The 24,278-nt window shown below is 38.3% G+C and overlaps 1 protein-coding gene across 9 annotated transcripts in view; it reads left to right on the top strand.

The window, feature by feature from the left end:
- LOC119637205 (low-density lipoprotein receptor-related protein 2) overlaps positions 1–24,278 on the top strand; it is a 150,982-nt gene that overhangs the window by 125,259 nt on the left and 1,445 nt on the right. For all 9 annotated transcript variants that reach the window (XM_038033063.1, XM_038033064.1, XM_038033062.1 and 6 more), the window contains 9 exons: positions 6,732–7,007; positions 10,727–10,981; positions 11,066–13,345; positions 13,407–19,058; positions 19,127–19,338; positions 19,404–19,810; positions 19,901–21,399; positions 21,488–21,800; positions 21,865–24,051. In XM_038033063.1, coding sequence (XP_037888991.1) covers positions 6,732–7,007; positions 10,727–10,981; positions 11,066–13,345; positions 13,407–19,058; positions 19,127–19,338; positions 19,404–19,810; positions 19,901–21,399; positions 21,488–21,800; positions 21,865–24,051 — 13,081 coding nt within the window. The remainder of the gene's footprint in view (positions 1–6,731; positions 7,008–10,726; positions 10,982–11,065; positions 13,346–13,406; positions 19,059–19,126; positions 19,339–19,403; positions 19,811–19,900; positions 21,400–21,487; positions 21,801–21,864; positions 24,052–24,278) is intronic.

Genomic DNA, 24,278 nt, shown 5'->3' with positions numbered 1-24,278 from the left:
CCATATAAAAAATATACCCGCATAAAATATAGTCATTTGACAAAATCTGGCAAGGTAGTCCGAAAGACAAATTAATAAAAAAGTAACACCTCCTCCATTGATCTCATCCAAATAACCAACAGAAAAATAGCAAAAGCGAAATATGGCTGAAATTAGGATAGTGGACTTAGTGGCCAGTTTAATGAACTTTTAAAATACATCTTAGAATATACGTGCTCGCGGATTTCCCCTTGACGGGAAGTTGTTAATAACAGTAACTGGCTCTTTTATAGAAACTCTGTCAACATCTCGATCGAAAATGTGAACTGCAGATACGCTCTCAAGCGATTGGATTGTATAATTCCCTGTACGCACTCGTTCTTTGCAAATTATCTTATGTCAATTAGCCACATTTACGGGCTTAAAAGAATAAATAAAAGAGGAAGAGAAAAATTCATTTCCGTCTGAGATTTTATAACTGCAGTTCACGACGACGAGATACGGAATTTATGACGAAATTTGTTATTATGGGTAAAACTTTAACTTTGTGAGTATTTGAAATCAAAAGACAGACTGGCTGGATATAGCTATCTTTCACTCAGATTAGGAATATACCCACGCACTCTATGGGGTCGGATTTCGATGCAATATTTATTTTAATATTGCAAACATCTTATGAATCTTTTACTACTCCCTCGAGAAGGATATAAAAATTTAATAATCATTACATATACTGATTGAATTCAATCAGTGTAATCTGTTGGTGTTAAAAATGGCCATAGACGTAGGTATCTATGTATAACATGAATGTCAACAGGGAAACACTTTTATTAATTTTATTAAACTCATCTGTTTGTGTAGCAAAATAATTGAAATTAAAAGCAATATTTAGCACAGACCGAGAAAAATAGCAGCAGCAACGACCGCATTAAAAGCATTAATTGTTAGTGACATTTTAACCCTAATACCATTAATTATTGTCAACACCAACAAAATACACACAACAATAATTACAATACATGCTTGCATAACATACTAAGCGCTTGTGCTTGTTATTGTTTTCGTTACGTAGACCTTTTCTAACGTACGCAAGAGACAAGACGAATAGGAGAACGCGAGAAAGGGGGAAAGTGAGAAATTGAGAAAGTGAGAAAGTGACAAAGCGAGAAAGAGTAACCCGCAAATATCCCAAAAGTGAACAAAATTACGATACGTACTTATGTTAGCACATAAAAGTAGTTTCAAAACTTATTTACCATCATCACAGGCGGCAATAAGAGCAGCAACAGCAATAACGACCTATCACTCAGTTAGTGTGTATGTATTATATATATATATATATGCAGACTTTTTTATTAAGGGAAAAGAAGAAGAAAATTTAAAATCCAAAGTGCTTCAACTACCTATATTCGCCTTTTCAGTCGTCATTTCCGTTCAGTAATGAATTTTAAGCAACCAAATATCCGGTTACAATTCTCCTTCAAATGATTCGTCAGTAAACAACTTAAAGCTAACTATTAGATATAATAAAATTTATATATGAACTTTTTGATTGCATGCATAATATGTTTTATTAAGAAAACAGAGTCTTATGCCCTTTCACAATAATCTGTCTCTTAAAGAATGCGTTTGTATGTTTGGGTGATTGTTTTTAAACCTAATCTCTTTCCTAGTAAAATTAAGTTTCACGACAGAAAACAAGGAAAAAAAAACACTAGTTGAATCAAAGTATGTATATAATATATTAATCAATAAATTCGTAGGATGACTATTGCCAATCACATATCATGAGATATCGTAGATAATATCAATCTTCAAACGAAATGTGTTAAAATTTAATAACATTTCGACAATTAGTTTACAAGTTGATGTTCATTTAGTTATATGGACTCGTCATCCTATGAACTTATTGAGGCACATGTTACAAATATCTTATGAACGCTTCAGTCTTCAGTTTTAATAAAATTTTACATTCAATTCGAACTTCAATTTTTTACCTATCAATTTATCCATAACGCATTTATTTCTGCATTTGCACATTGTACAGCATTTTTTATGTATAGTATAATCCCACTTTAAGTTTGTTCTTGTAATAACAATTACTAGGCATTCTAAAGGAATTGTTTATAAAGTAAGCAAATACCAAAGCTGTCATTGGATGTTTTATCATATTGTAGAAAACATAACATTAAGCCCGCCCTGAATTGCTATGCAATCTATTTAGTCAGCTTTATCTCAAAACTAAACTAAATACTAAGAGAGTCCAAAATTTTTTTGTGAAAGTAAAACGGATGTCTCTCTGTACAACAATTGTTTCTATTCTATACATTTTATTGTGCCATTACATGGTTACAAGCTAATTTAGTCGCCTACATATTTTAGGCACGCGATCCCAACTCTGCCTTTGAAAAGCAAAAGTGCTTAACAAGTTATATTACAAAATACTATAATAAAACAATCACTTGAAATATTAATCAAGATTTGAAGCATTTGAAAGAATGTGACAAAAGACGGACAATTAATTTTGAATATGAGACCAAAATAGAGAGCTGTACCCTATCCATGCTTTCTTTATACTATTCAGAAACTATAACCATTTGAAAGATATTTATTATGTGTTCGCGAAAAATTAGAGCAATCATACATTGGTCAAAATATTTTCCATCATTTTCTACAACATTTTACCATATTTTTGGCGACATGGCGATATCGTGCCGAAAGGACTTATATTGGTGCGTGCCAGTCAAGCCATGTTGCACCGATCTGAGCAAGTGGTAATCAGAAGGCGCCCTGTCTGGTGAGTGGCATTGGGGATCGTAGAACTTCCCATTCGAAATGCAACAAGTGACCAAAATGCCATTGTCTCTCAATTTGCGAGGTAGCTATTCTTTCTCGTTTTGGATCGTTGCCATCGCAGGCAGACGTGATCATCAGTCAATTGCTAAGCCGTTCGAAAGTTCTTTGAGACTTTTAGATTTCGTCCAATAAGTCTTGCAATTAATTGAGCAATTTTTGAGGTTTTTTGGTACTCCAGACAGTTTTTTGTCATTGACATCAAAATCACCATTTTTAAATCGTTGAAACCAAAATGGACAATTGGGGTATGATTGAACAGCATTATTAACATCACGATTAGTGTCGGTGTACCGGTGAATAAATCAATAATTGAAATTAATTGAGCTATTAGTTCAGGTAGACAATAGTCTATCAAATTTAGACGTTACGCAGGTATTTCCCAATTCTTTCTAATTTTGACCTGTAGAAATCGCTTATCAAAATTAAATTAATAAGATGACATAAACATAATAAATAACTACGATCTTACATTTGTTTAAGAAGGGCACTTCATCGGGTCATCCATTAAAAAGTGCAGTTTTCCATTTGCATTAGTTAAAAGTCAAAAGACGAGGCGATAAACCAGCAAACGCATCGCAGTTGCTGCCATGCAAGCAGTTAACGTTGTTCTTATTCTTATTCTTTTTGAGCAAATTTTTAAAAACCAAATTTCGATTCTAAGAAGTTTGATTTCAAGGGTTGAATGAAAATGTCTACTGCATCATATTATACAAAAAGAAAGGATAACCATTGTACAAGATGAAAACGCGCTAATAGATCCTTTAGTTAGGGACAGGAACGTACATACATAAGACAAAACGCAACATTGTGATTACAAGAGCATTTTAATAATATGCTTAAGAAGTTCTCATACCGATTTATGTTGCTGAAGTACTATTACTCAGCGGTTGATGCCGAGAAATTTTGAAATTTGCAACTTTTTGTCATTTAACGACTTTTTAAAATAAGGCTTTATATGGAGAAACAAGGGGGATGAAGCAAATTTTCCAATCGCAAACTTTTTTAATACAGTTCGCATTTGGGTGGACGCATGCCGCTGTATCAAATGCTGTCAAATTATATCAAAAACTGCTACCTATGGTTTGAACAAAATATCACACGGATAGACATAAGAAGGAGAGATGGGCAGACAATGCATCGATCGAAATGAACTTGTAAAAAATTGATGTAAACAATCTTAACAATAGTAGTACATTAACTGAGGACAACTGAGGCTTTCAATAGATCAACTAGAGCTTAAAATCCAGTCGAACGTTTTGCTCCTGTCAAACACTTTGCTATTGGTTACAGTTTAAGGTAAACTTGGAGACTCCGCGATAAAATTGCCATCATCGTTTCTATTTGGAGTGAATGGAGAAGAAGGACACGTTGCAAGATTTACAGACAACAAGCGGCAAGGCTAACGATCACGCTGTAAATTTTCCGATAATAGGATTCGATAAAGTCACACTAAGAAGATTAGCGAGCTCAAGACTTGAAGTGTCCGTGTCGGTAATTAGCTTCAAAACGAATGAAAGCCGAAATTTATATTTGAATGACGTCTAAGCATTTGAGCAAATTTTTAACTTTTTTAAAACTTTTTCGTACAATGCGTAAATTCGTTTTCTATTTTTATACATTACGTCACTTGTGATATCAAGGGACATGAAGCTTGTGCTAGTATATAAGTCACACCTACAGGGACTTGAAATAAATCACTTTTTATAATACTGATCTAAACTTGTCTATCCGTCTGTTCGATTTGTTTTCTCATGGGTATCCCACTGGCCGTACTTCTTGTTATACTTTGATAAAATTTGATATGCCGACGTATTTCGCCCTAAAGATCAACGCTACTGAAAACGGTTCGGATCGGATCACTCTTTCGATCCTTGAAAAGTCGTTATATGAATAACAGTATAGTAGTGTATGGAAAATGATCGAATGTAAAATTCGCATGCACCCCATTGGAACGAGTATACATATTATGTAAATTATTCTCACATATCCAGAGGGACATAATACGTTCTCTTATTGAAAATAATCAATATCAAAATGTGATAAATGTCTTAACAGAGAAGCATAAAAGATGAGTAACAAGTAAGAAAGTTATATTCGGCGGGGATCGAATCTCGCATATCCAGCACATAAACGCTTTGTCCACTTAAGATTTTAATGTTCTCGAAATCAGTTTTTTTTTAACCTCTTTACCGCGTTCTACCTTCGAACTCCTTTCATTTGATACCTCGTTCAAAGGTACTTTTAAAAAAACATTTCCAAGTCTTTTTTCTGATACCTATATCAATGGTATTGGAACGGAAAAATTAATTCACTGCATCGTCACGTCCGAGATATTTAATTTGGAACTAATACACTTCGCTTTTCGCGTTCTACTCCCCAAGCTCTTTTATTATTATTAAGAGAAAATTAAACAATGAGGCCGCGGTGTTTACCTTATTCGTTTTAGGATTGACCCATCTTTAGGCAGATAATATATCTGCATTTGAGGAATGTACGAAATAGTTTTAAACATTCTCTCTTGTTTGCGTTATTATAAATGAGCGTAAAACCTCAAAGAAAGCGTGAAAACGTAAAAACATCAAATTAAGCGCAACGCGCATGACTAAATGTGAATATGACGCGTAAAATAATTGAATATATTCAGATTAGGAGTTAGTCCGAATTCATAGCAATTACTAATGGTATTAGAAACGCGATATTGTTATACGTTAAAAAAAACTCGTAACTTAATGTATCGGGTTGATTCTAAAATAAAAATAATTGCTTTTCACATATAGAAAAGAAAAGCAAAAGGCAATTGATTAACGACATACAGGGCACGAAAAGTAACTTTTAAGTGAACCCAGAAAACAATTGAAGTGACTGCACTCATATGAAACAAATTAAACGACATTGAATTGAACGCTCAATTATATGATCGAAACAATACGGGGAAAAGAAAAAGTTACTTCCTGTGCTGCAAATGAAAGTCAAACAAAAAGAAATTTTTTGCTGTAATGGTTCAATGGATCTTTACATAGATGCATATCAACAATGCAGTTAGACAAACTGAATAGAAACTAAATAATGGAAGAGATAGAAAACAAAAAAAAAAAAAAAAAAAAAAAAAGCATATGAAAAAATGTAGGTATTAACCGATTCATTTGTGCCTTCAGCTTCTGATGCCAGATGAAGTGTAACAATTCAATTTCTCTAATAAACAAATAATCCGCAAATAACAAAACAGTTTATAGCATTATATAAACAATATCTGCTTCTATGTACAAACTTTTATTAAAATAAATTGCATTTTTCAAAAAATATTTGTCTATGTTTATGTAATGCGCTCATTTAATTTAGATGCGTATAAAGGGCGCTTTTATGAATCTATCTTATTAGAAAAACATGCAACATATACGTGGCTAAAAGCGCTTATACTCCTATTAAAATGAAATTTTTAATTACTAACAAAAAAGATAGAAAAATAAATTGACGAAGTTTATGACTTTTCTTATAAAAAGAATTTTTTTTTTCTGATTTTATCTTTCTTTTCATGTAAACTTCAATTATAACTTGTACGTGCATATCATTGACACTCATCATTATATGGTTGGTTATTATTCAACGCAAATACACAAACCGGGCTAATACAATATCGATATGATATCGATGCCTTCACCTTCTTCTTCTGTTAAACGGCCGGCATATTGGTGTCAATTGTTAAAATGAAATAAAATGGAATAAAATATTTTACTGGCACCTTTAAATGAATAACTTTTGCGAAAATTTCTTTGGCTTCTCTTTTGACTTTTTCTTATTTATATCATGCATGCAAACGGTGGAATGTCGAATATAACAATAACACTTTCATGTGCACGCATTTGACTGTTTTATTCGAATTCCATACCTTCAACCAGCTTATAGGAAATGTCAAACAACTGATGTTTTCTGTAATGCGCCAGGTGGTCTGCCACCCTCTGATGGAAGTCGCTTATCCGGCCCATGTGTACCAAAGGAGAGACGATGTGATGGGTATTTGGATTGTCGCAACGGTCGCGATGAAGACGGTTGCAAAGGTACATCATGTCGCCTTGATCAATTTCGTTGTGCCAATGGTTTAAAATGCATTAGTGCTGCATTGAAGTGCAATCACAAAGATGATTGCGGTGATAAGTCCGACGAACAAGGGTGCAGTAAGTATTCTTTCATACCTTTTATATAATAAGAAAGTTGATGAAAAACTTGAATTGTGTAGGTGTCATAATAGTTTTTATATATATATATATATATATATCATATATATGCATATAGGTATTTGTAGTCAAAGTTAATGATTAGTGCGTTGTTGGCAAATGCAAGTGTTCAGGAATGCTTTGGTTTTTTTAAATCTTACTTCCCTTCTTTACCGTAAGCATAATGTCCTTGCGTTCCATTTCGTCGATAGAAAGAACATATAAGGCGTAAGTCAAATCTGGCGAGCAGAGAAGATAAGGCAAAGTCAAAATAAAGAATGTTAAAAATAATTTTACTCCTACACATACACTCAATAGTACTGATTGACATAACATGAATGGTATGCCAAGAGCATGAGAACCTTTTTTTATTCCATTTTCCCACAAATTAAAAATCATTGACCATACCAACGTTTTTGCCAAAATGTTCCATGTATATCCAATTTCGATGAAATTTAAAAATCACAAGCATTTTTTTATCAACTCCTGTCATTTATCAAACATTCATGTGCAGAAATAGAAACGACAATGCGCAGGAGACGTCTTGGATAAAACAATGGATAAAGACGAAGTTTCATAGCTTTTTTCACCAAAAATTCTAACATACCATAATCATTATGTCCTTTAAAGCAAGCTATTAATCATTAAAAGATTACTGCAGAGGGCGTAAGAAAGGGTAGTTGTAGAAGGCAAGATAGGGGTGCTATACGGTGAATGCAGACAACTTCCCAAATAAGCACTTTCAACTTTTACCCATCCGTTAAGAACGTGTGTGGTAGGCGATATTGTCGTTATGGAAGACGATAACTCCGGTTTCATATTATCCATTTCTAAAGGCTCTATCCCAATTGCGCGCTTTAATCGCATTAGCTGAAAGTAAAGAATGTAATCAATTGTCACAACAGGCAGGATAGGTCCTGATACACGATTATGATCAATCCCACCAAAAAGAAAAGACTCCTTGTCGTCAATCCAAGCTTTGCTATCGTTTTCGTACATTATTATCATAGCTCGATATCGTTTGGTTTCAGCAACGATTCGCTGGTGAGATCCCCCCAATATATTTTTTCATTGCTAATTTATGTGGTAGCCGAATGTCCAGCTTTTTTTTCTATTCAATTTTGTCGATAATTTTGCTCTTCATCAAATTTTAAGGAAATTTCGTCGACTTAACCAATGGATGCGATGCGATGCGCTGTTAACATCGAACTTTCCAAACCGAAAACCAGCAAATCAGTTGTGTGCGGCTGATTTTGATAAAGCATCTTCACGATAAACAACAACGATTTTTTCACAAGTTGAGGTTGCATTGTGAAATATGGCGAACTTTTTCCGAGTTTTGGCTCATTTTCAAAGCGCGATTAGTTTCGGTTGAATTAACAAATGTCACAATATTTTTGTAACTCCACAAGCGAAAAATGACTAGGCGTATTCATTTTATCAGAAAGTTTGCAACATGCAGAAGGAGGGCCTCAGGGACCCTATAAAGTATAAATATTCTTAATCAAAAGCAAATTCTCAGTCAATTTAAGCATGTCCGCTCCGTCCGTCCATCTGTGCGTCTTCCTGTCTAACATCTGTGATAAACATATCGGCTTTGAATTCGGCCAAAATATGTGAAGTTATTACGCAAAGACTGCTATTGAAAATTGACCAAATCGGTCAAGCGACTCGTGCATAATACGACACGAAGTGAGAGCATCTCCATTTTTAAAAGCAAATGAAAAAGCCTAATTTTTTCATTACTCATAATCTGCAACAACAAATATAGGGTATAGAAGATCCAACCACAGCCGATTACAAATTTCTAACCTAGTTTTTTTTTTAACGTTTTTTAAATAAAAGTATTGCATATAAAATATTCGTTCAAATATAATTCCCTGTTTACTATATTTTACCCTAAAAATTTATTTCATTGCATTAAATAGATTGTAATCACAATGATCACAACATTTATATGAATGCATACTACATTATGACCGAAAAAGCCGAAAATAAAAAAATTCTGATAAGAGAAGAAAATTCTGATATTGTATTTCACACAAATACAAAAATCTTTTAGATGGCAGATAGATAGCAGACCACTTGCCAGATTTAATGACGTTTGGTAAGTTAGTAGATGATGGGGTGCAAAGCTTACAATTTTGGTTATTTTTCTTACCACGAAAAGATTTGGATTATATATAATTTTTTTAAATACAAAACATCAAAAGAAAGTAAAGGTTAAAGGAACGCTAGGGAAAACTTACTCTCTCAAATAAAAGATTTAAATAACGAAAGGGCAAATTTAAAGTTGTTCTCGTGCAAATAAGTGAAAAACATCATTTAGGTCGGCCAATTAATGTTATAAGACCGGAGGTGATTGTAAAGAATTGAGTGTGTCTGAACTAAATATGTGTGTAAATATCCTGAGTAGGTCTTTTTTGATGTTTTGCGTGGAAAGTTGGATATAAACAACTTTTATACAAGACGTACGTCCCGTTCTCTCACTGTCCACGAAAAAGTCATTCGTGTTCCCAATTTCAAGAAAAATTTGTAAAGCCAATTCATCATCTGACTCCTCACGTAACTAGGAGAATGAAAAGCAGGGATCACCAGCACCTGCCGGAGCAGCGTACGCATTCGAAAGAATGGATGTTTTGGCGGGTGAAAGCATATCAAAGCAGGCAAGAACGCCAGTGGGAAAGATTATTGACATTGCCGTTTTGGATGCACATATGGTTTCAAATCTTCATCACCAAAAGGATAGTACGATAAAATGTATATATCGCTGAGCTTTATTTCATAACAAAATGAATAAGAGAAGTTTTTATTTCAAAAAAAAGGCATTATCTTACATCTTAATGAAAAACGAGGAAGCTCCTTTCGCAACTAGCGTATTGCTCGCATTTGTATCCCAGTGATTATTGTCTATTTTAGAACGTCAAGAAATATCCGTCTCCTAAGCATTTAGCATCGAAGGAGGAATTCGAATAGGAACTAGGTAGCCATTTTAAACCGCTCGCAAAATTGCATTATATGTATCGACTTGAACTTTTGGCAAAAAATTTATATTTTTTCCTGACATAACCTATTAATTACACTGGTATATCAACAAACGAATAACCGACTACAAGAAGCACCCTGTTTTAAAAGTCGTAAATGCCAGGGAGCTGAGCAACTTCTACGAAAAATAGTTTTAAAAATATAAGTATGTTTTCTATATATAGATCTTATTTCGTTTCCCTCAAGATTTCATTTCATTCTAATCTTAATAGATAAGAATTTTTGTAAAGGATCTCTCTAGCACTCCTTAACTCATAGTACACGCTTACCAAAAATATGAATATCGTTCGCCCTCTTTTTGCTATATGCGAAGCTGATTCTTCTTTCGAAACCTTTAATAATCGTGCAGGAGCGCCCAATAGCCGTTCCCTAATAACACCTGGCATCAGCGCAATTCATGCTTTTGGTCAAAATCTCTCATTTGCGCAGTAATGAAACTTTCATAAACAAGTGTACTTTCCCAATAAGATGTTTGTAAAAGTATTGCAATACTCCTCTTTAATGTTATTATGAAAGATCCTTTGTCTAAATGAAATAACAGAGGTTTTATTTAATACATGCGAATTAATAATTTTATATTCAAATCGCTTTCCTAATTTATTTATTAGTAATAATTTGCCTGGATATGCTTATAGATTTTCCGCCTTGCCACCATGGACAATTTCGTTGTACAAATGCATTGTGCATACCTTCAAATTTCTACTGTGATGGTTATCATGATTGTGCCGATGAAAGTGACGAAGCTAATTGCACCGCAATAGCATGTCCTGATAATAAATTTCTTTGCCCGCGTGGAGGTACCAACGGTGCTCCGAAATGTATATTCAAAACTCAACTCTGCGATGGAAAACGAGATTGTGATGATGGTAGCGACGAGGAGACGGCTTGCTGTAAGTATATTTAATATCCCATCCGTTAATGAAAATTTTTTCAACTGTGTATTTGCGTGGATGCATGTATATTGTATAATTTAGCTACTGCATCATGTCCTGCTTTGAGCTGCGAATACAAATGTGGACCATCCTTAACAGGCGGCGTATGCTATTGCCAGTCAGGACAATCGTTAGCAGCAGATAATCGTACTTGCATCGACTTGGATGAATGTGCAGAATGGGGACATTGTGATCAATTGTGTGCCAATACCGAAGGTTCGTACACATGTTCCTGTGCTCATGGTTATGCTCTGGTCAATAATGCGAGATGCATTGCACCCGATGCTAATAATTTGCAATTAATTTTTGCACATGATCGAGCAATTGTACGCATGTCGTCACATGGTGGAGATCCAAGGATTGTGGCAAACGCAAGCGCTGCTTCAGGGGTAGCGTATCATTACCAAAGAAATACTCTGTATTGGTCAGATATAAAAACTCGTAAAGTTCAGTCGTTGCCATTAGGCATATTTAGCGATGCTGTACAACCCCTAGATCTAACGTTGCCAGGTACATGGGCCCCGGTAGCTTTAGCTGTTGATTGGGTGGGGGATAAGATTTATGTAGCTGACGTTGTCGGTCAAAAAATCGATGTGTTTGAATTAAGCGGTAATTGGCATGCAGTGGTACTAGGTTCAAATTTAACGAATCCTGCCGACCTGGCACTGGATCCTACCGTTGGGTTAATGTTTGTAGCTGATGGTGGCCAAGTGTTGAGAGCCCATATGGATGGCACTCATGCGCGTTCTATTGTTTCAGAGGCTGCCTATAAGGCTTCAGGGGTCACTGTCGACATTATAGCTCAACGAGTCTTTTGGTGCGATTCGCTATTAGACTACATTGAAACCGTAAACTATGAAGGCAATCACCGCGTTATGGTCTTGAGAGGACAGCAAGTACCTAGTCCATCACGTTTAGCACTCTTCGAGAATCGTATCTTTTGGACTGACGCCACCAAACAAGGCATTATGTCAGTAGATAAGTACGCCGGCCCAAACTCAATTCAGGTTACCTACAAAGCAAAAGATATAAGAGAACCTAAGGGCATTGTAGCAGTACACGCCCTTAGCCAACCCAAAGCTTCAAATCCGTGTGGCTCGAATAATGGCGGTTGTAATCATATGTGTATTGTTACAGCTGTTAAAGGAGCTAATTTCAATTTAGGCTACCGATGTGCCTGCCATACCGGTTACCAATTACAAACGGACTTAAAAAATTGTAAAATCGTTCGTGAATTTCTTATGTATTCTCAGCAACGCTTTATTAAAGGAAAAGTATTAGAACCGGTTATTGAAGGTTTCAGTGACGCCATTTTGCCCGTTGTCTCACGACGGGCTCGCTTTGTGGGCTTGGATTTTGATTCTCGTGACGAGTTTATTTACTATTCTGATGTTTTACAAGACGTGATCTACCGTGTTCACCGCAATGGCACTGGGAGAGAAATAGTTTTGGCCTCTCAAAATGAAGGAGTTGAAGGTTTAGCTGTTGATTGGGCATCAAAAAATTTATATTATATTGATTCTCGCAAAGGCACTTTAAACGTCCTGTCGACGCGAAACGTAACTTATCGGCGGACACTGCTTAAAAATCTTAAAAGACCACGAGCAATTGTCGTACATCCCAATCGGGGATATATATTTTTTTCGGAATGGGATAGACCAGCTAATATAACGCGTGCTAATGCCGACGGCACAAACTTGCTAATATTTAAAAACGTTACCCTTGGTTGGCCAAATGGATTGTCTATCGATTTCAAAGAAAATCGAGTTTACTGGTGTGATGCTCTACTTGATCATGTTCAGCATTCCAAGTTAGATGGCACGGATATTAAGACCATTAATTCGCGCCTTGTGAAGCACCCCTTTTCAATCGTGATACATAACGACTGGATGTATATTACCGATTGGCGAGTGGATGCAATAATACGCTTACACAAACTTACTGGTGAACAAGAAGAAACAATGATTAAGGAGCCTCAAACTAATCGTTTATACGGAGTAAAGGTCTATAGCCATGAAGTGCAGACTATTGAAGAGTCTCAACCGTGCCATTTAAATAACGGTGGTTGTGAAAAAATTTGCTTCGCTGTGCCAAACAATGAAACTAATCGGTTACAAGCTAAATGCTCTTGCCCGTATGGAGAACGCTTAGCTGATGACAGAACGAGTTGTGTAGTGGACCAAAATGCGGAGCCACCTGTACAGCCATGTCCAAACTCATGGGACTTTACTTGCAACAACCAAAGATGTATACCTAAATCCTGGGTTTGTGATGGTGATGACGATTGCTTAGATAACAGCGATGAAGAACAAAATTGCACAAGTAAGTAATGCACAAAACTCCAAATTTGGAGCTATTTGTAACAAATGTGAATTTCTTTCAGAACCTACTTGTGGATCAAATGAGTTCCAGTGCAAATCGAGCCGGTGCATTCCTTTGAATTTTCGTTGTGACCAAGAAAACGATTGCGGTGATAACTCCGATGAATTCGATTGTGGCAACGTCACCTGCGGTACAGCTCAGTTCGCTTGTGCTAATGGTCGTTGCATACCGAATATGTGGAAGTGTGATAGTGAAAATGACTGTGGAGATGGCTCAGATGAAGGAGAATTTTGTGCAGAAAAAACTTGTGCCTATTTTCAATTTACCTGCCCAAGAACTGGTCATTGCATACCACAAAGTTGGGTGTGCGATGGCGATGATGATTGCTTCGATAAACAAGATGAAAAGGACTGTCCACCTATTACCTGTCTTGCAAATCAATTTAAATGTGCAGATTTACGGCAATGTGTAGAGGAGTCATACAAATGTGATGGTATACCAGACTGTAATGACGGTAGTGATGAGTTAGGCTGTCCGTCGGTAGGTCCAAATCAATGCAATTTTGAAAAACATTTTCGTTGTAAGTCGTCTGGTTTTTGTATACCCATTGCTTGGCATTGCGATGGTTCCAATGATTGTTCAGACCATTCTGATGAAGAGGACTGTGGTCAAATTACTTGCGCCACAAACTTTTTCAAGTGTAACAATACAAACTGCGTGTTCAAAGCTTATATATGCGACGGCAAGGATGACTGCGGTGATAACAGCGATGAAAGTACTCAACACGCTTGTGTTCCGCCACCGTTCAAATGTCCACATGGTCAGTGGGAATGTCCTGGTATTACCGAAAGATGCGTCAACATGACCTCTGTTTGCGACGGTGTTTTAGATTGTCCGAACGGTGCTGATGAAGGTGAAGGATGTGATTTAGCTGAGTGTGAACACCAAACTGGATTGTGTTCAAATGGGTGTCAAAAAACGCCATTAGGAGCCGCTTGCATTTGTCCCCCGGGATCTGAAATCGGGGATGACAAATATACTTGTGTAGATACCAACGAATGTGATCCTCCCGGTTTATGCTCCCAACTATGTACCAATACTAAAGGCTCGTATTTCTGCTCGTGCACGGAAGGTTACATCCTGGAGACGGATAAACATAGATGCAAAGCTCTTAATCATACTGCCGCTTTTCTCATAATTTCAAACCGTCATTCTATCCTTGTAGCTGACCTCAAAGAACAAGGATTAGAAAGAGTTCCTATAATCGTTGAAAATGTGGTAGCTACTGCTTCTAATATGCACACCGGCACCATCTTCTGGAGTGATATGAAATTGAAGAAAATTTCCCGTCTAGATCGTGGGATGGACCCTCAAGAGATTATTACTACCGGCTTGGACTTGGTGGAAGGTTTAGCCTATGACTGGATTGCTAAAAATCTCTATTGGCTGGATAGTAAACTCAACACCATTGAAGTATCCTCGGAGAACGGTTCAAATCGCCTAGTTTTAGTTCGCGAAAATATCACTCAGCCTCGAGGCATGTGCATTGATCCTAGCCAGGACGCACGTTTCATATTCTGGACTGATTGGGGAGAAAATCCACGTATTGAACGTATAGGAATGGATGGCTCCATGCGAGATATTATTATCAACACAAAAATCTATTGGCCCAATGGGTTAACCTTGGACATTGCTACTAAGAGGGTTTATTTTGCCGATTCCAAGCTAGACTTCATTGATTTCTGTTATTACAATGGAACTGGAAGACAACAAGTGTTGGCAGGTAGTCATTACCTCCTCCATCCTCATTCCTTATCTTTATTTGAAGACACATTATATTGGACTGATAGACAGCTAAACCGCGTGTTGTCAGCCAATAAATTCCGCGGCCATAACCAAACGGTCGTATCACATCTTATTAGTCAGCCGCTGTCTATTCATGTTCATCATCCGTCCTTACAGCCTATGTATCCGAATCCCTGCGCCAATACTAAATGCCAACATTTATGTTTGCTTAGTCCGAGCACCAGTGAAGGTTATTCTTGCAAATGCAAACCTGGTTACAAACTATTGAACGAAGGAAAATGCGTAGAGGAGGAAAATCCTTTCTTGATGATTGTAAGAGGATCACAAATAGTAGACCTTCCATTGAACGGTGGAGATGCTAGAGCGGGCTCCTTAGCACCAGTTATTGGAATTGAAAGCAGCACTGGTTTAGATTTTGATCGTAAAGGTGAAATGTTGTATTGGATACAAGGTCGTGAAGATGACGACGAGAACTGTACAATTTACACAACGAAATTTGGTGGGGGCAACAAAACTCAATTCTTAGGAATTAGTACGGGTATTGTTGGAGCTCCTTACACAATAGCATTTGACTGGTTGGGTCGAAATCTTTACACGGGTAATCGCATTGCAAGTAACATCGAAGCGATACGTGTAGATGGCAAAATTAAATACCGTACAGTTATTATAGCTAACAATGGGAACAAAACGTCAGTTTCTAAGCCGAAACAAATAGTTTTAGACCCGAATGACGGTAAATTGTTTTGGCTAGATGATGGAGGATCTGGCGTTCCCGTGAAAATTGGAAGGGTTAATATGAATGGGAATAACCCTATTATTCTTAAGGAAGATATTGAACATCCTGAGAGCATTGCTGTTGACATTGACAAGAAGCAAGTCTATTATAGCACTCAGTATCCACCTACTATCTGTGTAATGGATTACCATGGTGACGATCATCGTAAATTGCTTGGGGAAAGCAATGCCATTTCAAGGCCAAAAAGTTTAGGAATATTAGATTCTCGTCTTTATTATTTGGATCCTTCATACGAAAATATTGTGCGAGTAGATTTACCAAGAGGTGATAACCCGAAGAAAATTATTGACAATGAGCCTGATCTGAAAAACATGATTATTTACAAAAAGCGTCCGATTATGCAACACCCTTGTCAAACAAATAACGGCAATTGTGAACATATCTGTATACCGGATGATAGTGCGTCACGTGTTTGCGCTTGTGGCATTGGTTACCGTAAAGAAAATGATATCAATTGCGTCTCATATAAATTGTTTGCTGTAGTGTCTCAGTTAGATGTTACACGCGGCTATAGCTTAACTGACAGTTCCGAGGCTATGGTCCCAATTACTGGCATGGGCCACCATATTCTACATGTAGATGTTTTATTCCGCGATCAATGGATCTATTGGGCCGAATATAATCGTGGCTACTGGAACGGCATCTTTCGAACACGGCCTAATGGTACTGAAATACAACACATTATTAAGGACGGTATTGGTAGCAACGGTATACGCGGCTTAACCATAGATTGGGTGGCTGGTAATTTATACTTTACAAATGTCTACCCACATGAAAATTATGTAGAAGTCTGTTGGCTTGATGGTACCAATCGTAAAGTTTTGGTAAGAACTACAAATGATGCTCCGCGTGAATTGGCCGTCAATCCTATTAAGAGGATATTATACTGGATTGATTACGGACAGTATCCACGAATTGGTAAAGCATTATTGGACGGTAGCAAATGGACCCCACTAGTAAGTTCAGGAATTTCGAATCCTCGGGATCTTACAATAGATATGTTAACGCACGATGTATTCTGGGTTGATTCCAAGTTGGACGTCATTCAAAAAATGTCGTACACTGGCGCCAAGCGTCAAATAATTCGACGGAATTTACCCAATCCTATGGGCATCGCTGTACATTTGAACGATGTCTATTGGGTGGATCGCAACCTCATGACAGTTTTTAAAGCCTCTAAGCTACCGGGTAATGATTCTTTGCCTATTAAAGTACGCGCTAGCTTACCTAAACTAAGAGACATAGCTATATATAGTATCAATAATCAACCTCAGGATGAAAGCAATCCTTGCGCGCGTTTGGGTAATGGTGGCTGTGACCAATTATGTTTTAGTTTCCCTCTGGATATAGCAGGAACAGATCACCTTAATTATCGATGTGACTGCGCCACTGGCAAATTGGCAAGCGACGGAAATAAATGCGAGTCAGTTAACGAGTATTTAGTTTTTGCTACGCGCACGGAGATACGAGCCGTTAATCTAGATCCCCGATCTACACATATACCTTTCGCTCCAATGACCAACTTAACCAACGTAGTGGGTGTTGACTTCGATTATAAAGACAATCAAATCTTTTTTACTCAAATCCGTCCATTGGCTAAGATTGCATATACGAAAGCCAGTAACCCCAACCTCAATGATGTTAATATAGTTTTAAATAAAGGCATTAATCCTGAAGGCATCGCCTACGATTGGACTCAAAACAAAATTTACTGGACAGACAGCTCCAACAATTCCATTTATGCTATGAACTTAGATGGCACTGAATTAGTAATGATTGCTCGAGTTGAAAGGCCTCGAGCTATTGTTTTAGATCCTTGCAATGGAACGCTTTTCTTCACCGATTGGGGAAGATTTGGTACATCAGGGAAGATATTCCGTACTACCATGGCTGGGTCTTTAAAACGTGCAATCGTAGATAAAGATCTTTCACAGCCCAGTGGCCTAGCAATAGATTATGATGAAAGGAAACTTTATTGGACTGACGCTGTGAGAGAAAAAATTGAACGAGCTGACTTAGATGGGCGAAATCGTGAACTATTGGTGGCTGCAACTATATATCCGTTCGCTATCACGGTATTTCGTGATTATATTTATTGGACTGACCTTCAGTTAAGAGGTGTATATCGAGCTGAAAAACATACAGGAGCTAATATGGTTGAGATGGTTAAACGTTTGGAAGATTCTCCGCGGGATATACGAGTGTACAATGCTGACCGGCAAAAATGTAGCGTTAATCCCTGCCTTATTAGTAACGGTGGTTGTGCTCAGAGCTGCCACCCAGCTCCAAATGGTAAAGCCGAGTGTAAATGTGATGATAACTCAAAAGTAGTTAATGAAGGTCGTATGTGTGCACCTCGCAACAACACTTGCGAAAGTAGCAAATTTTACTGCCAAAATGGCAAATGCATCTCTCGAATGTGGTCATGCGATGGCGATGACGATTGCGGAGATAATTCTGATGAAGATCGCAATTATTGCGCCTTTCACTCCTGCTCTCCTAACGAATTCCGTTGCAATAATGGTCGCTGTATATTCAAGAGCTGGAAATGTGACCATGAAAATGATTGCAAAGATGGTTCAGATGAAATCGGATGCACTTATCCTCCGTGTGTAGATGGGGAATTCACTTGCGCCAATGGTCGTTGCATTCCAATATCCCAAGTATGTAATGGAGTTAATGATTGTAAAGACAATGCTACTTCAGACGAAACGCATAAACGCTGTCCAACTAACACGACTTGCCCGGCGAATCATTTAAAATGTGAAAAGACTAACATCTGTGTGGAACCTTACTGGCTGTGTGATGGCGACAATGATTGCGGCGATAATTCCGATGAGGACCCTCTACATTGCGGGCAACGAACCTGTCCTACAAACAGTTTCCGTTGTCCCAATCATAGATGCATACCAGCCACATGGTATTGTGATGGCGATGATGATTGCGGGGATGGCGCTGACGAACCACCTGAATATTGCAAATCCGAAGGGCGTACCTGCTTCGGAGATCTTTTCACGTGCGATAACGGAAATTGCATTCCACGCATATATATATGTGATGGTGACAACGACTGCTTGGATAACAGTGATGAAGATAGTCGCCATCAGTGTAGTAAGTTAATATGGAAATTATTTATATAAATAGGCGTAAATTGACGAAGTGTACTTGATTTTTCCAAGATGATCGTAAATGTGACGAGGAAACTGAGTTCACTTGTATTGAAAATAAATCGTGGAGTCGATCGCAGTGCATACCCAAAAAATGGATTTGTGATGGTGACCCTGACTGTGTAGATGGTGCTGACGAAAACACTACTCTTCATAATTGCGCTACCCAACAGCCATGTGCCGAAGACATGTTCACTTGTGGCAACGGCAGATGCATCAGCCAGGTCTGCTTTTCTTATTCATTTTATTTTTTTTTATCTTAAATTTGAACAATAAATGATTGTTACAGGGTTGGGTTTGTGATCATGACAACGATTGTGGAGATGGTACCGATGAAGCTAAATTCTGTAATTCAAAATACAAGACATGTTCCCCACAAGAATTCACTTGTCAAAACTTCAAGTGTATACGCAACCAGTACCGTTGTGATGGTGAAGATGACTGTGGTGACCATTCGGATGAAGTGGACTGTCGAAAAGAAAATACTACCTGTCCCACGGGTCAATTTAATTGTGCCAATGGTCAATGCATTGAATATTCATTGGTGTGTAATAAGGTGCCTGACTGTTCAGACGAATCGGATGAACCAGCTCATTGTAATGTAGATGAATGTGCCAAAGTCGAAATCAATCAATGTGGGCACAAATGTGTTGATACGCCAACCGGTTATTACTGTGACTGTAATCAAGGATATAAGTCAGTATTCTCTTTTCATTTTATTATTTGCAACTTTTTTTCTTTCTTCTTTGTGTTAATTTATATTTGTTCTTTAATTGCACCATTTAGACTCTTAGCAGACGGCAAGGCTTGTGCTGATATTGACGAATGCCTTGAGTCCCCCGGCGCTTGCTCGCAGCATTGTTCTAATACACCTGGTAGTTTCTATTGCAAATGTGACGAACGTTACTATGAACGCCAAAATGATGAGCATACTTGTAAGAGAAAAGATAATATTGAACCCTGGCTTATATTCACAAACAAATATTACGTACGGAACATGTCCGTGGATGGGCATCAGTACAATCTAATGCATCAGGATTTAATGAATGTAGTTGCTTTAGATTTTGACATTAAAGAGGAATATATGTATTTTTGCGATGTTACGGCAAAAACAATTTTCCGCTCGAAATACAAAGATCCTACTGAAAAGCCGACCCGTGAACCAGTGATACGTCATGATTCTCACGGCTTAGAAGGTATAGCTATCGATTGGGTCGGTCGTAAATTGTACTGGTTGGACAGGCACTCTAAAAATTTAGATGTTTCTGAATTAGATGGTACTAAAAGGAAAACGTTACGCAGTGGTGTTGTAGATCCTCGAGCTATAGTAGTACATCCTGGAATTGGTTACCTTTATTTCACTTCTTGGCATTTGCAAGCTTACATAGCTAAAATGGGCATGGATGGATCTAATTTCTCTCGTATTCTAACGTGGGAAGACGATATTGCTTGGCCCAACGCTTTGGCTATCGATTACTTTACAGATCGCATATACTGGGCTGATGCTCATTTGGATTATATAGCTTATGCTGATCTCGAAGGACGTCATCGTCATATTGTATTGTCAGGTTCTAAAGTTCCTCACGTTTTTGCCGTTAGTCTATTCGACGATTACCTGTATTGGAGTGATTGGAATTTAAAGGCTATTGTGAGAGCCAATAAATTTACTGGTGCTAATTTCACGGTACTGCGTAACACTACACATCGTCCTTACGACATACATATCAATCATCCGTTACGTCAACTACCCTACAACAATCCCTGCAGCCCTAATAACGGCGGTTGCTCCCATCTCTGTCTTATTTCTCCTCCTCCTGAGTCTACCTACCTGAACATTGAAGGTTACATTGAAGAGGGTGCTCCTAGTTACAAGTGTGCTTGTCCCAATCAATTTTATTTGGCACGTGATAGTAAAACTTGCATAGCTAACTGCACTACAGGACAGCATCGTTGCGGAGGTGATGATGAGAAATGTATTCCGTGGTTTTGGAAATGTGATGGTGAAAGAGATTGCAAAGATGGATCTGACGAGCCATTGACTTGTTCGCCTCGCCATTGTCGTGCAGGTACCTTCCAGTGCAAAAATACTAATTGCACTCCATCCGCCACGATTTGCGATGGGACAGACGATTGCGGTGACAGTTCTGATGAGCAAAATTGTAATTTACCCTGTCCTGATTCGGATTTCAAATGCAAGTCAAGTGGTAGATGTATATTAGATAGCTGGCGTTGCGACGGTGACGCCGATTGCAAGGATGGTAGCGACGAGGATCCTGCTGTGTGCCGTGAGTTTGTTTGCCCTAAAATATTATTATTATCATTATAAACAAAAATTTCCATTGAATTTTCATTATTATTTAAATTCTTTCGCAGATAAACGTACTTGTGATCTTGAAACTGAGTTTAATTGCAAGAACGGTCGTTGTATACCCAAATTATGGATGTGCGACTTTGATAATGACTGCGGTGATGATTCCGACGAACCTGCATACATGTGCCGACAAAGGAATTGTACTACTGGCTGGCAAAGATGCCCAGGTCAGTCGAATTATCGTTGCATACCCAAATGGCTGTTCTGCGATGGCAAGGACGATTGTCGTGACAATAGTGACGAACAAGCTGACAACTGCCCCTCCTGCAATCTGGAAACCGACTTCAAATGTGCCAATAATCGGTGTATACCAAAGTAATTGAAAAACGAGATAGTTTTAAATATTTTCTCTTTAATTACTTTCATCTTATATATATAGGCAGTGGATGTGTGATTTTGCTGATGATTGCGGCGATGGCAGCGATGAAAACGATGCAGTCTGCAAAGGTAAATATCGTGAATGCTCGGAATCGGAGTTCCGGTGCACTAATGGTAAATGTATCTCCTCCCGTTGGCAATGCGATCATGAGGATGATTGTGGAGACAATTCTGATGAAGTGAACTGTGAGGGTTACCAATGTAAAAACGGTACCTTCCAATGCAGTTCCGGTCATTGCATTGCGTCTTATTTCCGTTGTGATGGTGACCGGGATTGCCGGGATATGTCCGATGAAGTGGGCTGCCCGCCACGCTTTCCAGGAGGCCGCTATTGTCCCGAATCTCGTTTTCAGTGCAACAACAATCTGTGTGTTTCACCATCTGATCTCTGTGATGGCACTGATGATTGCGGTGACGGTTCAGATGAAGATCCGAAAGTGTGCACCGATTTCAATTGCGACACTTTGCGTCGTTTTCAATGCGCAAACCACCGCTGTGTGGCCCGTTATCAAATTTGTGACGGCGTGGATAATTGTGGTGATGGCTCGGACGAAAATAATATGACAATCTGTGCTACGAAACAAAAACCTTGTGATCTCTATACACAATATCAATGTGCCAACAAAAAATGCATTGAACGAACACATGTCTGCGATTATTCAGACGATTGTGGTGACGCCTCAGATGAGTTGGGTTGTCACCACACATCTAGCTGTCTTGCAGAAAACCGCGGCGGATGTCAACACCACTGCCACAATCTTACCGATGGTGGTTATATATGCGCATGTTACCCCGGGTATATTATAGCGCAGGACAACAAAAAGAAATGTGTGGACGTTGATGAATGCGTCACGCGCCAGCATACTTGCTCTCATCAATGTCAGAATTTAAATGGCACATATTCCTGCTCATGTCGCGAAGGTTTCCATATGTTGGACAGTACTTCCGGAGTTTGTAAGGTCGAAAAAGATGATGTCGTTTTGATATTTTCGAACGGTCCTGAAATAAGAGGCCTGGACTTACAAAAGAAGAAAGAATTCGACGTAATCTTATCGGAAAAACGTATAGAGGCCCTGGATTACGATGCCGAGCAACAGATTTTATTTTGGGCTGACAGCTATGACAAGACCATCAAACGGTCATATATGGTTAATGCATTAGATGGACAAGCAAAAATAGGTTTCGCCCAAGACTTGAACATGAAGGGTGGGTCTAAGCCAACGGCAGTAGCAGTGGATTGGTTAGCTTCTAATCTTTACTGGGCTGAAGTAGATCGAACGGGATCAAAGCCACGGGGACGTGTTATGGTGGCTACTACCGACGGCCGTTATAGGCGTTCTATTGTTAATGCCGGCTTAGAAATACCCACTTCAATAGCGGTAAATCCTCAATTGGGCCGTATTTATTGGTCTGATGCTGGATCTGCTCCAAAAATAGAAGTATCATGGATGGATGGTTCAAAACGCCGACCTTTAATAACCGAACAAATACGCCACCCAGCCGGTTTGACCATAGACTACGCCCAAGATCACATCATATATTGGGTAGACACAAAACTGAATGCTATCGAATCTATGAGACCCGACGGTTCTAGGCGTAAGGCCATATTGAAAGGATATCAATTAAGACATCCCGTTTCTTTGGATATATTTGAATCAAATATGTACTGGGTGACACGTGATACGGGTGAACTCTTCCGCCAGGACAAGTTTGGTCGTGGCGTGCAGGTAATAGTCCATCGAAATTTGGTCAACCCTTCAGGACTGAAAGTCTATCACGAAAAACGCTACAATACCTCTCTTAAAGACCCTTGTTTTGGCTCGAGCTGCTCTCATTTATGTTTGTTGGTACCAGGTGGGCACCGTTGTGCATGTCCAGACAGTACCGGATCTTTACCTTCTCATCGCAACACTATGGAAAGATTTTGTGATGCTGCCGCTGAAAGACCACGACCTGCTCCACGCATATGCCTTTGTCAGAATGGTGGATTTTGTGTTGAACGTAACAATGACGAATTAACGTGCGAGTGTTTGGCAGATTTTAAGGGAACTCGCTGTGAAATAAACGCAGCGAGCATGTTTGGCCACGGTGGCGCTAACATTGCTGCGGTAGTGGTACCGATTATGGTAATCCTATTGGTTATGTTGGCTGCGGGTGGAGTTTGGTTTGCGATACGCAAAAAGCCATTGTAAGTATCATATTCTTTTTGCAGGAAGAATATAAAATTTATTTTCTTTTTCTGACACACGTGAACTATCCTAAGGGGCAATGTGATAATAATATTCCAGGAAGTTACTAAGACAATATTCAAATATTTAAGATTATATATACTTTTGAGAAATATTAGAACAAGACAATACCGAAGGCATTTTTTCAAAACATATTTAATTTAAGGAGCTCTAGAGCTAGTAATCT

Source organism: Glossina fuscipes, unplaced genomic scaffold, assembly GCF_014805625.2.
Source record: "Glossina fuscipes isolate IAEA_lab_2018 unplaced genomic scaffold, Yale_Gfus_2 43, whole genome shotgun sequence".
Taxonomy (NCBI): Eukaryota; Metazoa; Arthropoda; class Insecta; order Diptera; family Glossinidae; genus Glossina; species Glossina fuscipes.
Note: the sequence above shows the minus strand (reverse complement) of the source record. Positions and strands in the feature narration are given on the sequence as shown.